Genomic DNA, 16213 nt, shown 5'->3' on the forward strand with positions numbered 1-16213 from the left:
GAGCACAGGCGTCGAGCGAGCCAATGAGCGCAGGGGATGGGGAGGCGACGAGCCAGTGAGCCCGGGGGAGGGGGTGACGAGCCAATGAGCGCGGGGACGGGGGCGGCGAGCCAATGAGCGCGGGCCTGCTCCGGAGGCGGTGCTCGGAATGCGACCTGGAGAGCTACGCGGCGGCCGCAGCCATGGGCGCATCGCCTTCGCGGTCGCCGGGCTGGATCAAGGAACGGCCGGGAGCGGCTGAGGAGACCGTCGCCGGGACTGGCCCTTGACGCTGAGTCGCGGTGGGGAGGGTCCCCGCAGGCGCCTCGAGGGCCAGCGAGCGGGAGCCGGGAGTATCAGAGGAGCCCCGGGCAGCCGCTGGCCACTTCGGGGAGGGGGTGGGGGGCCCAGCCTGACCGCTGGAAGGGTCGACAGTGCGGTGTGGCCTCCTCTGCGGGTGGGGTGACCTGCCTGGCACCTCTCAGGGGCCGGGGCGCGTCCGCAGGGACCGACGCACATCTCTTGAGGGCACGCCGCCGGGGCTCAGGGCCGCCTGGGCCAGCCCCGGGGAGCCCCTGGATGGCTGAGCTGCCCCCGCGCCGGCCGCCCGGGCGCCGCAGCGGCTGAGCTCGCCGGGATCGCCGGGCCGCCGCCGCCGCCCGCCGCCCTCGCCGCCCGCTGCATGCCCGGCGCCCGGGTCGCGGCCCACCTGGACGCTCTGGGCCCCCTGGTCCCCTCCGTGCCGCCGCCGCTTCTGCCCTCTATGTTCTACGTGGGCCTGTTCTTCGTCAACGTGCTGATCCTGTACTACGCCTTCCTCATGGAGTACATCGTCCTCAACGTGGGCCTCGTCTTCCTGCCCGAGGACATGGACCAGGCGCTCGTGGACCTCGGCGTGCTCTCCGACCCCGGCTCGGGCCTCTACGACGCCGACTCGGAGCTCGACGTCTTCGATGGTTACTTGGAGTAGGCTCGGCTGCCTTCCCCCACGCCGCTCTCCCCACGACCCGCAACCGTCGGCCCGGACCGGGGCCCAGGTCATGCAGCTGCTGTTGATTGAGGGCACCACCTGGCCAGGGATGGGACCCCCGGGACGAGGCCCACTCCGGCCTCCGAGGCCTGTAAGTGCCCTCTCTGCGCAGGATGAGGGCGGGCTGGGGCGCTGGCGAGGAAGAGGGAGGCAGCCCAAGCCGGACACACACCCCTCCCCCAGGCCTCTGATTTCTCAGTCCTGGTCTGTTTGGATGACGGGAACGGCTGGATTTTTCTTAGGCCCTTAGTCAGGGCTGGAAGGCTTCCCCTAGCGAAGGTGACAGCTGTTGAAGAAGGGAAGGGACGCAGGACGCAAGTGGCTTCCTGGTTAGCCATAGTAGCAACTTCACAGCTTAGGGAGAAAGCTTTTGCACCCAAGTCCATTTGAGGCAGGTCCGTCAACTCCTACCCACCCCCACCCCGCCAATCCTTAGCCTGCATCGATGGTGACCTTGCCTTTTGGGGGATTTCCACTAGTCCTGGAAAGATGAAGACTTGCAGTGTTAAAAGAGGGAGGAAGCCAGACACTGATCACCTTTGTCCTATGGCCCCTTGGAGGACTGGGTGGGGACTTAGAGCAAGGGTTCCCGGCTGATGCTGTGAGAGGAGAAACCTCCTTCAGCAAAGAACCCTGTACTTCCTTTGGCGTTGGCTAGGCTCCCGTTTTGGAGTCAGGTTTCAGGGCGCCCCAGCTCATCAGTTCTGCAGCTTGAATCTGCAGGGGCTGCCAGTTTCGCAGGCTGCTTTCACAGAGGAGGCCAGCTGGGGCTTGGTGCTGCGGTGGCTTTGCCTGCTGTGTTTGCAAGGCAAACTCAAGGGGCTTGGGGACCAGCAGGAGAAGGAACTACAGGATCCTTGCACTGAGGTGTTAAAGCCCTGCCTCTGGGCTGCCACCAGAAAGCTGTGTCCGGCCCCACCTTGTGTGTTGGTGGGAGGGAAATGAAGATCCAGCAAGGAGGAAGACGTGGCCAAAGTCACGGCCGGGAAGAGAGGCAGCAGGCCTAGATGAGAGAGGCTCTGGTGAGGGTTCAGGGGACGTGCAGAAATTTCTCAGCTGAGCCCTTCAGCTGGGTGTGCTAGGCACTGTCCTGAGTGGCAGTGGCAGGGGACACTGAGGTGGTGGGCAGGGGCTCCTTTTGGAAAACGGGTATTAATGCCACTCACCCTAAGCATGCTGCGTTTACCCCTTCCTCTTGCCTGTCTTAGCCTAGATGACCATAGTCAGAGGGTGATGCAGGACACACTAGCAGTGGGCAGAACATACTAGCAGTGTCAACCTGGGGGGCTGACAGTGAGATTTCTTCGAAGAAAGCTTTATTTGAGCTCAGGGAGACCTTAGCAAGAGCCAAGTGCCCGGTGGAGCGTGTGTCAGCTGCTCTGCATACCTATCCATTTGGGCGGCCTGCCTGCCATCCATCCATCGATTTGTTCTTTTCTTGAACAGATGTTTCCCCAGTACCTAGTGTGCTTGGGTGAACACAGTGAACAAGACAGACTCAGACCCAGGCCTCTTGGCACTTGGTGAGAAACACAAGCAGGTTCCCAACAAGACAGTGAGATTTTTGAGAGTTACAGTAGAAAGGCGCGACATCCCCTATTGCGTTCACTACTATTTCCTTGCTTAGAACAGCTCGTGGCATCTAGTAATTGCTCAGTAAATGCCTGGAGAAGTGAAATAAGACTGGGAGATGGGCTGCTTCAGACAGGGGGTTCAAAGAAGGCCTCTCCGAAGAGGTGACACCTTTGAGCTGAGCCCTAAATTGACGGAAGGAGCCACATGTGATCTGGAGAAAAGCAATCCAGGCCTAGGGACCCACTAGTGCCAAGGTCGTGAAGGGGGAGAAAGCTGGTTCTTCCAACAACTGCAAGGAGGCCAGTGCGACAGAACAGCCCCAGGAGAGGTTGGTGGGGTGGATGGGGCCTCAGTCATTGAGGCCACGGCCACAAGCAATGGGAAGTCATCAGGTTTTAGTCAGGGAAGGACACAATTCTGGTCCACATTTTGCAAGGATAACTGGTGATTGTGGGCAGGATGAGCCATAAGGGCAAGTGTGGAAATTGGGAAGCCAGTTAGGAACTGGTTAGTTGCTCAGGCCAGAGGTGATCTAGGCTTGGATGAGGCAAAGTTGGTGAAGATGGAGAAACATAAACAGAGCAAGAATGCCTTTTGGAGTAGAACCTATGGGATCCACTCAGAACCTGTACTGAGTGTCAGTGATATTACCATGCGTGGTTCTAGGCCCTTTGCATATTCACTCATTGGGTCATTCAACAAATGTTAGCCCTGCCTGCTGTCACACGTTCAATCTCTGGGTGGCTAAGATGCCCTGGAGGAGGAAATGGCACCCCACTCCAGTATCTTTGCCTGGAAAATCCCATGGGTAGAGGAGCCTAGTGGACTACAGACCATGGGATCGCAAAGAGTCGGATGCGACTGAAGCGCTGAGCACGCATGCGCACACACTCTGCTGCCAAGCCCTAGAGATCCCAAGATGAATCCCCGCCCCCAACCAAGCCTTTGACTTACAGTTAGTGCAACTTGGTGATGAATGTCTTATTTTATCTCTTCACCACATCAACTGCAGCACTTCCCATTCCAAATGAAAACATTGGCACTCTCTGGACCAAAAAGCAAAGCCCAAATGCTTCGGCATACTTTGCAGCCAACACTGTTTGAGCAGAAACACCAGGAAGTGTATCTCAAGGACACCTTTGCAAAGCTTTCCAAGTGACAGGGCCTGACTCCAGCAGGTGGGGACGCCCGGGCCTGTGGGAAATACTGGTGCCTGGAGAAGTGGTGGGAACCAGGCACAGCGTGCCTTCTTGCTCAGTCCCAGATCCAAGCCACGGTGGCCTAGGTCCCAAAGACAAGAAGCCCAGACTCCAGCTGGGGAGGGGTGGCTAGTAGCAAGAAAAGCCTGTGGGAAAGATGAAAGATGATCTGACTGCACCTCTTCTCCTGGCCCCTTTCGTAAGCAGAAGAATACCGGTAGTCAAATCTTGCTCCTTCTCGCTCATTCTCATGTAGACACAGTCTCCTGTTACACACAGGCCGATCCAGGAAACACTGACCAAGGATGTGGGCTTGCCAGGCATGGGGGACTAGGGTGATCTCAGCATGAAATCACTGGGTGCACTCATTTTTGCTCCCTCTCTTTTTTTCCACATTACTCAGTTTCTCAAATGCTTGTTGAGCACCTATTTAAGGAGGCGGTATTAGGCTTCCCCAGGTGGCTCAGTGGTAAAGAATCCACCTGCCAGTGCAGGATACTCAGGTTTGATCCCTGGTTTGGGAAGATCCCCTGGAGGAAGAAGTGGCAACTCACTCCAGTATTCTTGTCTGGGAAATCCCATGGACAGAGGAGCCTGGCAGGCTACAGTCCATGGGGTCGCAAAGTGCCTAGACTCAAGTTGACCTAGGTTCAAATACCAATCCTAGTTGTGACCTTGGGCATGCTACAGTACCTCCCCAGGTGTCAGATTCCTCTTCTGTAAAGCAAGGATCATAATCTACTTCATTCCGAGGATTGAATGAGATAGATGTAAAGCTCTTAGACCTTTCCCTATGTGTGTGACACATGAAAATTAACGACTGTTATTGTACACTCAGGCCCTTGTGAATGTAAAAACCTGCACGTACCCTCAAGTATGCATATTTATATCCCACGATGAGCAGGACAGTCTTCTCTTGTGACTCAGCTGGTAAAGAATCCACCTGCAATGCCGGAGACCTGGATTCCATCCCTGGATCGGGAAGATCCCCTGGAGAAGGGAACGGCAACCCACTCCAGTATTCTGGCCTAGAGAATTTCATGGACTGTGTAGTCCATGGGGTAGCCAAGAGTTGGACACGGCTGAGCAACTTTCACTTTCTCTTCTTTCATGAGCAAGAAGGGTCTGGCTGCCTGAGTGCTGGGCGGGTCCAGGTCTGGACCACCAAGACAGACTTCCCACTCTGCCTGGCTGGCCTGGGACCCTCAAGAGACCTTTTCCATCGCCCCGTGGTCTCTAAGGCCACCCGATCTGGAGAGCCATGGCTGTGATTTTCCTCGAGTATTCTTCGTTGCCCAGGAGCGGGGACTGGGGACCAGGCGCTCCTTCCTGGGAGAGAGGGCCGCTGCAGCTGGCCCAGGCACTGGGGAGAGTCCTCACGTCCCAGCAGTTCCTCTGCGGAGGCAGCTTAGCTGGATTGATTTGTCCTGGTTCCTGATGAAAGCAGCCTCTGCCTGCCAGCGCTCTCTTGGCGCAGAGGGAGAAGAGGCTCTCTGCACTGGAAATGGAGGGACCGGAGAGCGTTGCTGCCCGAGTCAGCATAGCTGGGGGAGGCCAGGTTGGGAGCTAAGGGTAGGCGGACTAGGTCTGCTTATCACAGGGTTTCCCAGATATCAGTGTTCTGACTGGTGCCACAGCTCCTTCCTGACCCACCTGTCCTGGTCTCTTGGTGGCAGTCTGTGGCCTGTGCCATCAGCAGAACACTCAGGCTGGGCATCTGGCTTCCCTGCTTGGAAACCCAAACCTCCCTTGGGGATGCACACGATAGGTTCAGATGGGAGAAGCTGCGGTGGAGCTCTGGGGAGGGGTCAGGGCAGACGGGGGAGCCAGGTGGGAGGGAGACAAGTGGTGACGTGGGAAGATGGGTGCGCCCCCAGGCCCTGCTGCCTCCAGCTCTGTGCTGCCCTGAGGCCCCCTGGGAAGTGTGCCTGCTGCCCCACTGGACAGGCGAAGACCCCCATATGTGTCTCAAGACAGCTGAGATGCCGAGGGGGCCCCATTCCCTCATGCCTGAGTTGTGCAAACTGGAGATTTCATCCGAGGGAAACCCTCACAGCCCCTTGCCTCTGTTTCCTGAACTCAGAATTGAGGGCTCCTGTCAACTTGAGCATTGGTATCCCTGGTTTATGTGCCATCCTCCCTTCCTGGGACTTCTGAAAGAATAGTTTGCTTTTGGGAAACCAGGGCCACAATAAAAAGGACAGTCAGCCGCATCCCCCATGTCTCAGAGAAAGAAACTGAGGCCTGGAAAGTGGGGCGTGAGGCACCAGGGGTACAAAGCCAGCAGGACAGCCAAGCCCCCGACCCAGCGCTGAGGGAGGGTGCAGAGGGGCTCCCAGCTCCCCTCCATGGCTCTGCCAGGCCTGCCTCAGATATTCTCTTGGTCCTTGGTCTGAGTTACTTTTTTTAAACTTTATTTTGAAATAATTTCACAATTACACAAGTTGCAAAGAATTCCCATATACACTTCACCCAAATTCACCAAGTGCATGCATTCATATTTGCCACGCTTGTTTGTGTGTACAACATGCTTACTCTGTGCACATGCATGTATATATATATATATATATATATATATACATGCTTCCATGTATGTGTATATACAGGTGTACATGTATGAATATTTTTCTGAACCGGATTGCAGATAATATGTTCATTTACTCCTAAATATTTCAGTGTGTATTTCCTTAGAATGAGGGCATTTACTTAAATCATCTCAGTACCACTGTCAAAACCAACAGATTGAATGTTGATAACACTCTTAGGACCAGTCTGAGCTGTGACTATTCAGATGTCATCAATTGTGCCAGTAGTGTCCTTTCACAGTAAAAACAGGGAGGGTGGGAAGGGAGTTGAGGCCCAGGAGCCAATCCCAGGTCGCCCTTGTCATCCCCCGTCATGTCTCTGATGTCGTCTTTAGTCTGAACAGTCCCTCGGTCTGTGTGTTTCATGACACTGACATTTATGAAGCATGCGAGTCTGGTATTTTGTAGACTGTCTCTCGGTTGGGATTGTCTGATGTTTACTCCTGAGTTTAGCTTCAGATGGTGTACTTTTTGGCAGGAATACCACAGGGAAGTGAGCATGTGTCCTTCTGAGTACACTATCAGGAAACACGTGTCTGTCAGCCTCATTCCTGGAGATGTTAGCTCTGACCACTTGGTTACGGTCTTGCCTGCCGTCTCTCTCTGCTGCAGAGTTCCTGTTCCTCCCTTTACAGTTTATGATGAAGTATGTTTGTTCTAGTGCTTAATTTCTTAAAAATGTGTCTTTTTCATGTGAATTTACTTTTGAAAGACTGTTTATGTCACTGAAAAGAGAAAACCAGCATCACTTGGCATGGATAAAAATACTAAGTGCCAAAGTCATTAACTTCTGGACAAATACTAAAGCCAGCTAAAGGCACAGGGCCCCCAGCTCTTTGTCAAAAAGTCAAGTTAGCAACTGTCACGTGATAAACTCTAGCATCAAAGTGGAACTTTCTTCTCCAGGTAACCATAAGGATTGGCCAAGAACCAAAAACCAGTCACAGTCTAACTGGGTGTCTCTCAGGTTTATCCCAGGCCATCTCCATGGACCCCCTAAGACTGGTGCTCAGAGGCTTTTCAGTCAGATTTTTAAGTCCCAGCTGGACTAGGGCCTTCACCTCCCCAAGCCTCAGTTTCCTTCTCTGTAAAATGAGGAAGATAGTGGCCCCTGTTGAAGGGCTCAAATCTCCTGCCTGCCAGTGCAGGAGATGCAAGAGACGAGGGTTCAATCCCTGGGTTGGGAAGATCCCCTGGAGGAGGAGATGGCAACCCACTCCAGTATCCTGGCCTGGAAAATCCCCTGGACAGAGGAGCCTGGCAGGCTACAGTCCAATGGGTATCAGAGAGTCAGACGTGACTGAGCTGTGAAAGCAGTTGAAAGGCTCTTGCACATTAGGTAAGATGGTGATGGCCCCGTAGTTGATTCTTGCCAGTGATGCCATCAGTGGTGGTGGTGTGTCAGACCCAGAGCAGGTTGGCCCAAGAAGCCTGCCCCTTTCTCGGGCCCGCTTCCTCTGTGTGGGGGCCAGTTGCCGAGGAGGGCATGTCTGTTGGGCAGCCTCTGAAGCAGTCCGAGGGTGGTGGTAACTGGTGCCCAGGGAGCCAGGTGATGCCGGTATCCTCGTAGCTGGCAGCCCCTGCCCCAAGCCTGGGGGTGGCTGGGACCTGGTTCCAGTGTCAGTCACCCCCTGAGGGGCAAGCTCCATTCCTGGGAGTCCTTCCTGTCGGGGGCCTTGGCTCCGTGGTTGTAAATAACTGCATTTCCAGTTTCCCCTGAGCGTCACCCCATGAAACAGGTAGGGCAGGGCTCATTATTCGCTCCATTAGACAGGGCGGAAAACTGAGGCTTGGGGAGGTTCAGGGACTCGGCCCAGACACCCCGCCGTGAGGGGGCCGCATGGCGCCTCCTGGCCACACTCCCAGTGCTCCCAGTGAGGCCTCGTCAGCAGGCGTCCCTGGGAGGCAGTGAGCACGCTGAAGCCTAGTGCGGGCTGGCTGTGGATGTCCTGCCCCATCTTGGGCACCTGCTGCTTTGCATTTGGGGCAGAGGAACCCGGCCCTGGCTCCCTTTTTGCAGGCCAGGAGTATCTGGCTAGAGTTAATGGTTTCACTTTCAGCATGTATCTGTTGCTTTCTGTTTATGACAGATGGTCTTGTTTTTTTTCATTCACGATGGTGACATAAAGATTGCTTTTAAAATTGTGGAATTTGCCGGGGAGAAACAGGCCAGTAGTTCAGGTGGTTCTTGACTGTGGAAGAACTCAGAAGGCCTCATGGAGCCTGGGGTGCAGGCCAGCTGGAGGTGCTCCTGATGAGGAGTCACCACAGAACCTGTGCTTGAGGGGCGTCAACCGCCAACTCAGAAACCAGCATCCAGACCCTCTGGAGAAAGCAGCCAGGACCCTGGCTTCCCCCAGGAGCCTGGACCCAGGCAGACAGGCGAGGTCTCCTTTGCCCTCCCGCTTCCAGCCACGCACTCATCCACCAGACACGGCAGAGGCCTTCCTGTGCATGGCCTGGTGCTGAGATGGCAGCGGAGACCCTGGGCAAGTCATATCCGCTGGCGTCTGTCTTTATGGCTTTAATTGGCTGGTGGGTACGTGGAGGAGGAATGGGTAGTGGGTGCCCAGCAGGCAGGGTCTTTTGAAGGACAGAAGGGTTACCCCTTTAGAAGACCCCCTGGACTGAGGAGACCCCCATTCCCACCCTGTGTGTTTCCTAGCTGAGAACAGGTGGGGACATGGAGGGGAGGGGCCGTGTGTGCTGGGTATTGCAGGCATTCCACCAACATAATTTCATGTAATCCTTGTAACAAACAGCCAGCAGTTTGTTTCAGATGGGGACACAAGCCCAGAGAGGTTAGGTGACTTGCCTGAGGTCACACAGCTAGGAAGGGGCAGAGCCTGAAGGACTCGAGACTGGCCAATTCCAGACCTCACCCAGGCTATCCCAGAGGAGCAGGAGAGTGGAACAGCCCAACTGCACAAATAATCCTCTTCCAACACGTCCAGAGCATCACCCCACCATCACCTTTAAGACAGATCTCAAAGCGTCTCCCCACAGATAAGCAGACTGAGACATTGCTTCTTAAGATGAATTAAGTGCCCAACTATCATTCCAATGACAAACCAGCCAGCCATTCCTTCTGTCCAGGTCTGGGGAGTGGCCTGGAAGGAAAGGTTACAGTTTCAGAAAGAGAAAACACCCAAAGCTAATAGCTGATGAATTGTTGGTTATGCTCTAAGGATGTCAGGAGGTGGGAGAACCCACTGCCTAGACTCTCTAAGCTGCAGCCTCGGAATGTTCTCAGCCCGGGGCTTCTGATGCCAGAGGAAAAAAATGAACTAGGTGCCAAGAGGAACTGAGAAAGACGATGGGGTCAGACCACAGAGGTTCAAATCCTGGCTCTGCCACTTATGAGCTGTGTGACCTTGCTTGGTTAACTTAGCCTCTCTGAGCCCCATCTGAAATTCAGGGATGATGGTCCTCCTTGGCTGTACCTCCTGGGGTGGTTTTGAGGAAGAAATGAGCTAAGCCATGAGTTGCAGCAGATAGTACAACGTGAACACAAGTGCTTGATAATTTGTCAGCTGGTTTGCTGTGAGACCAGATTTGCAAGTCAAAGAAACGAGGAGGTTGGTCTCTAACAGCAGCAATGTGTGGCACAGATGAGAGGAGCCAGGACATCCTCCCACCAATAGAGGCCTGGAGCCACACCTCTGTCCTCAGTGTGCTGTGTGACTTAGGACAGGTCACTGCCCTCTGTGGGTCCCTTCTTTCTCTGGAGTGACCAACTCAGATTAGGGTCTCCCAAACCTCATATGATACCATCAGCAATTTTTGCCATATTTGCTCGTTGTCTGAGCTGTTACCTGAACTGTTATTTATGCAGTTAACACAAGTTAAACATACACAAGTGTTAATCTTTTAGTCACGTCCGACTCTTTGTGACCCCATGGACTGTAGCCCGCTGGCTCCTCTGTCCACAGGATTCTTCAGGCAAGAATACTGGAGTGGGTAGCCATGCCCTTCTCCAGGGGATCTTCCTGATCCGGGGATGGAACCCAGATCTGCACTGCAGGCAGATTCTTTACCATCTGAGCCACTGGGGTTATGCAGTCACTGTCTTCAAACTGGAGGCTCTCTTTTTAAAGTGAAATTAATGTGGAAAGAGAGGATCTTTATGGTATTACTATCAGAAAGGGAAGACTGGCATCATTCTCCATAAATAGAAGGTGACCCTGCAGATGAACAATGAGAACAGAGGGCCTTAGTGAATCCTAGTGGGAGCTGGCACCTGAGCCTGTTCCTTCTGGAAGTTAGCACGTGTGACAGAGTCGCACTAGCCAGACTGACGCCTGCCTGGGACTTAGGTTGTTTGCAGTCATGAGCATTGGGAGGGGAGTGAGGCCCTGTTCCAAATGGGGGTTCCATGTCCTCTAACAGCCCTTCCCCCCAATTCTGAAATGGGCTCAAGTTCAGTCCCCTGCCTTGAAGAGAGTGCAGTGAGCCCTGGTAATGCTGAATTGGAATAAACAATCTGCTCTGCTTTCCTGGATGCCAGAGGTCTGGGGAGCTCCACGCTGACCGCCACAGGGAACCCCAGAGTCCCCATGGAGGAGGGAGGTCTGCAGAAGGTGGGGTCCTGGTGGGATGGGAGGGGAACTCGTGAACACTTTTCTGGAGGCTGGAGCTCTCCACTGCGCTGGTTGCAGCCCTGGCTTCCCCTCTGGCCTGCCAGGTCCTGGGTCATCAGTGGGAGCTGCAGACAGTCTCTTGAGCAGTGAAAGGATGTGTTCCTAGCTGAGCCCTAGATGAATCTGCCGAGGACACAAGAAACTGACCTGATGTGGCCCCTGCTAACCTCTCCGTGTCTCCCCCAGGGCTGGGCTTCCCAGGTGGCACTCGTGGTAAAGAACCCACCTGTAATTGCACAACAAATGCAGGTTTGATCCCTGGGGGAGGGCATGGCAGCCAAGTCCAGTGTTCTTGCCTGGAGAATCCCATGGACAGAGGAGCCTGGTGGGCTATGGTCCATGGGGTCGCAAAGAGTCAGACACGACTGACTAACTTAGCACGCGTGCACTTATGACCAGCCTTCAACCCCTTTCCACCCCAAACCAAACTACAGGAGGTTCTGAGACCTGGTCACCAGTCCTCCCACTACCTGGCGTGTCCTTCATACACACCTTTCCCCAGACTCGGCTCCGTCCATTCCCTGTGCTTCCTCCTGGGTCAGCATGTTACCTTGGGCTGCAATTGCTCCCTAGATGTGTTTCAAAGGCAGAGACTACACTCATCTCGGTCCCCAGTGCCCAGGTCAGGCCCTGGCATACATGGCGCATGAGGTTATGTAGTGTTTAAAATCTCCAGTGGAAAAAGTCCTGGAGAGCTGAGCATCCTTAAACAAGTTTCTTACTCCATCTGAACCTTAGTGTCTTCATCTGTAAAATGGAATCATAATAGTACCTAACTCCTGGGGTGTTAGGAGGGTTGAATGAAATGACCTGTGTGATGCTCCATCTCAGGTGTGCAATCCCCAGGAGCAAACAATTCCAGTGCACATTGTTTATTTGGGAAGTGATCCAGGGTCTTCCCAGGTGGCACTAGTGGTAAATAACCCACCTGTCAATGCAGAAGACAGATCTTCTGGGTCAGGAAGAGTCCCCTGAAGGTGGGCACGGCAGCCCACACTAATATTCTTGCCTGGAGAATCCGATGGCCAGAGGAGCCTGGGGGGCTACAGTCCGTAGGGCCGCAAAGAGTTGGACACAACTGAAGCAACTTAGCAGGCTATGCCCAGGAATTAACTGATGGGGAGTGGGGCAGTGAGACCAGGAAGGAATGTATCATCTAGCAGGTCACCTCCACGGCCCTGGGCTCAGTCCTGCTCAGGAGCTCTGGGAAGTAGGAAGCAGTGTAATGGAGAATATAGCTCAGAGTCACTCCAGCCACCACATGAGAGCTGGAAGGGTGAAAGTGTCAGGCTCTCAGTCACATCTGACTCTCTCATCCCATGGACTGAAGCGCACCAGGCTCCTCTGTCCATGGGATTTCCCAGGCTTCCCGGGCAAGAATACTAGAGTGCTGTCATTCCATTCTCCAGATCTTCCCAGCCCAGGGATAGAACCTGAGTCTCCTGCATTGAAGGCGGATTCTTTTCTGCCTGAGCCCGCAGGGAATGGGGTATTGATTCCCAGCTTTCTGGCCTTTACTGGTTGGAAGGCAGCTGTGGAAAAATATTGGCTCTGCCTGCACTTGCAGCCTGGAGCCCAAGCAGGCTCTGGAGGCAGAGAGGCCTCAGGCAAAGAGGCGGGTCCCTGCAGCTGGAAGCTGCCAGGTTAGGGTGCCTCGGGAGGGTGAGTGGACTAAGTCGGGTGCAGCACCCACACTTTGCCTAGGGCTCATGGTGCAGAGTAGAAGCTCAGGAGATGGTACCTGCCCTGATGGTTAACTGTCTCCATCTTTATCACTGTTCCCGTGTCAGCCTCGCCTCCCACAGTTAAGCAACTTCAGGCAGGTCCCAACTTCAAACAGGTCTGCACCTCTGTTTCGTAGCCTATAAAGTGGGGACATTCATGGTTCTCAGCAGAAGCAGTTCTGTCCCCTCGGGTGGCCCTAGGAAATGGGGTGAGCGGGCATTTTTGGTGTCACCTCTGGGACCAAAGATGCTGCCGTACACCCCAGAACAACCCACCTGCCACGTCAGAGAATTGTCCTGCCCCAAATACCAGCAACTCCTGATGAACAGTAATACCTGTGTTTAACGTATAAGCTTTTTAAATTATTATTTTCCTGATATTTATTTAATTTGGCTGCATCAGATCTTACTTGGGGCACATAGGATCTTCATTGCCCAAAGCCTTTGTGGGTTTACTTGTCCCGCAGATGTGGAATCTTAGTTCCCCAACCAGGGATCGAATCCATGTCCCCTGTGTTGGACGGTCAATTCTTATTAACCCCACCAGGGAAGTTCCTAATGTCTGAGTTTTATGTGATGCTTGATGACGTTTGCGGAAGTAGTCTGAGCCGGCATCAAAGGTGGTGAGACTCAGAATTGGGGCGGGACTCATGGGGGCTGTAAGGGAGTGGGCATGGGAATGTGAGATGCTGCAGGCACAGCTGGACCCAGAGAGAGAGGCGGGCAAGAAATGAGGACCCGGGGGGAGCCAGGTGGGGAGGATGCTGTGCCCTGGGAAGACGGGCCAGGCGGGGCTGCTGAGTAGCTTGGCTGTGGCCACAGCCTTCCTGTAGGCGACGAGGCATCTTCCCGGTAGGGTAGGAGCTGCTGCCAAGCCCTGCCCACTCCTTGGAGCTCATGTCAGCCAGCTGACCCCAGGTGACCCTGAGCAAGCTACCCCCTCCTTCCTCAGCTCCTGAGATGCCCCTCCTGGGGATTTTCTGCCAGGAGTGAGACAGCCCTTCCTCTCCCAGGTGAAACTGCACTGCTTCTCCAGCCTGGTCCTTAGAAACCAGACACATTAAGATTTTTTAATAAAAGATCATAGGGGACTTCCCTAGCAGTCCAGTGGCTAAGACCTCTCCCAGTGTAGGGGGTAAGGGCTCGATCCCTGGCCGGGGAGCCAAGATCCCACATTCCCCACATTTGTGCTAAGTCCTGTCCAACTCTGCGACTCCATGATCTGTAGCCTGTCAGGCTCCTCTGTCCGTAGGGGTTTCCAGGCAAGAGTACTGGAGTGGATTGCCATTTCTTCCTCCAGGGGATCTTCCTGACCCAGGGGTCGAACCCACCTCTCCTGCATCTCTTGCACTACAGGCGTATTCTTTACCTCTGAGCCACCAGGGAAGTCCTAAGACTCCACATACCTCCTGGCCAAAAAACCCAAAGCATCAAACAGAAGCAATATTGTAACAAATTCAATAAGGACTATAAAAATAGCCCACCCCAGAAAAGGAAAAAAAAAGTTACAGGACAGCAGCGCCAGCCTAAGGTCAAGGTTCCTGGTGGTTCCCCAAGTTCAAACCTCTTGATGGATGGGGGCAGGTCAGTGCTTCAGTGCTAGTAACGCCCCTTTGTCCCTCTTGCCAGGCCTGCTCCCCTCGAAAGCTCCGTGCCAACAGAGAGGTTCCTGTCCGGGCCCAGGATGGTGGGACAGAGAGATTGAGAATGGACGCCAAGGTCCGGAAGGCACGTGCCCCTGCCCAGAGGGTGAGGCAGGGGTGCCCGGAGACCTCGCCTGCCTGCGGCGTCGTGCACACAGCCTCACCCTGGCTTCCGACCTTCCGCCATCTCAGTGGATGTTTACATGAACCCAGCCAGAGTCAGCCTCCTTGCTTTCCACCCCCGGCTGCATCTGCTTACCCCACTTAACCTTCGGAGAGAGAGGACACGTCATACACAAAAGCGACTCCCAGCTCCGTTTGATGCCAGTGGAGCTCTAAGCCCTATGGGGTCTGTCCCGAGGCCCGGCTTAGATGCAGCGACTGCTTCCGGGAGAGACTCAGAAGGAAAAGAACACGTGGGGGGCTGCGGGTGGGGTTTGGACTCATTCATTTCAAGTTGTTTGCTCGCCATCAAGTTGCCAGAACTGATACATTGTGCCAGGGGTGGGGACAGCCACTCCTCCGGCCAGAAATATTTTTGGAAAATGTGAGTGGTATGAATACTTGACTTCGATAAACCTGTAAAAGCAATACTTAGGAGGCTAACTTCTTTCAATTAAAAAATGTATGCAACTCCAACCCGTGGGGGCCCTTCTTTTTTTGTCTTTTGAGATTTTGGAAAGGAGTTCTTACACAGAACCTCTGATAAGAGGGCAGAAGAGTCAGGACCTCCACAGTTGGAGATCCAGTGGGGCTTGGAGGGTCTATCCAAGCTGGGCTGGTGTGGGAGTCCCACCTGGGCCCCCTCCTGGTGTCCACAAGCCTCTGACAAGCCAGGACCCATCTCGGGTGTGGTGGGAAAGGCCTGATGGCCAAGCTGAAAATCAGGCCCGAATCCCAGAGAAGTTGGAGGTGGGGATCTCCTGTGTGTGTTGGGCGTGTGGTGGTGGTGGTTAGTGGTTAAGTTGTGTCCGACTCTTGGCACCACCATGAACTGTAGCCTACCAGGCTCCTCTATCCATGGTATTTCCCAGGCAAGAATACACTCCAGGAAATCCCATTTCCTTCTCCAAGGAAGGATCTTTGCAACCCAGGAATCAAACCTGCATAATTCCTTACCCCTGAGCAGTAAGCCTCCCCTAGAGATGAGGGGAGTGAGAGGGTGAGGGAAAGAGCAAACGGATGACTGAAGTCAGGTCCACTTGCAGCAATTCTCTCCAGTTTGCAGAACACCTGATGCTTTGCAAAGTACCTTCATGTACACACCGTGTTTAAGAAGGAGTGGCTGGTCAGCTCCATTCTACAGGTGAGGAGACTGAGGTGTGGGAGAGGAAAGGCCTTCGGGGGATTCTAAGAAAGGGTGCTGAGAGGTGAGAACGGAAGACTTTCGAGAAAAAGGAGCGGAAGGAGGGAGATGTTTCTTTGGGGGAGAAGCCTAAAGGGAAAAGCAAGTGTTTAAAAGTGCATGGACAAGACTTCCCTGGCATCCCAGTGGTTAAGACTCTGCTTCCAGTGCAGGAGACGTGGGTTGGATCTCTGGCTTGGAAGATCCCCTGGAGAAGGAAATGGCAACCCGCTCCAGTTTTCCTGCCTGGGAAATCCCATGGACAACAGAGCCTGGTAGGCTACAGTCCATGGAATCGCAAAGAGTCAGACACTGAAAAAAGAGACATGACTAAGCGACTGAACAACAACATATATATACAATTTAAATGCCTTAAAAAATAAACAGGACTTCCCAGGTGGCACAGTGGTAAAGAATCTGCCTGCCAACGTAGAAGACGCACAATACATGAGTTTCATCCCTGAGTTGGGAAGATCCCCTGGAGGAGGAAATG

At 54.1% G+C, this 16213-nt stretch overlaps 1 protein-coding gene across 1 annotated transcript; it reads left to right on the forward strand.

The window, feature by feature from the left end:
* The first annotated feature begins 141 nt into the window (after positions 1–141).
* DEXI (Dexi homolog) lies at positions 142–15014 on the forward strand. The gene is made up of 2 exons (XM_086375792.1): positions 142–1100; positions 14362–15014. Exon 1 carries the CDS (start codon positions 662–664, stop codon positions 947–949), a length of 288 nt encoding a protein of 95 aa, XP_086231918.1. The 5' UTR covers positions 142–661; the 3' UTR covers positions 950–1100; positions 14362–15014.
* Positions 15015–16213: the final 1199 nt, after the last annotated feature.

Source organism: Bos grunniens, chromosome 25, assembly GCF_055505025.1.
Source record: "Bos grunniens cultivar Pamir isolate PY7600 chromosome 25, Bosgru_T2T1.0, whole genome shotgun sequence".
Lineage (NCBI taxonomy): Eukaryota > Metazoa > Chordata > Mammalia > Artiodactyla > Bovidae > Bos > Bos grunniens.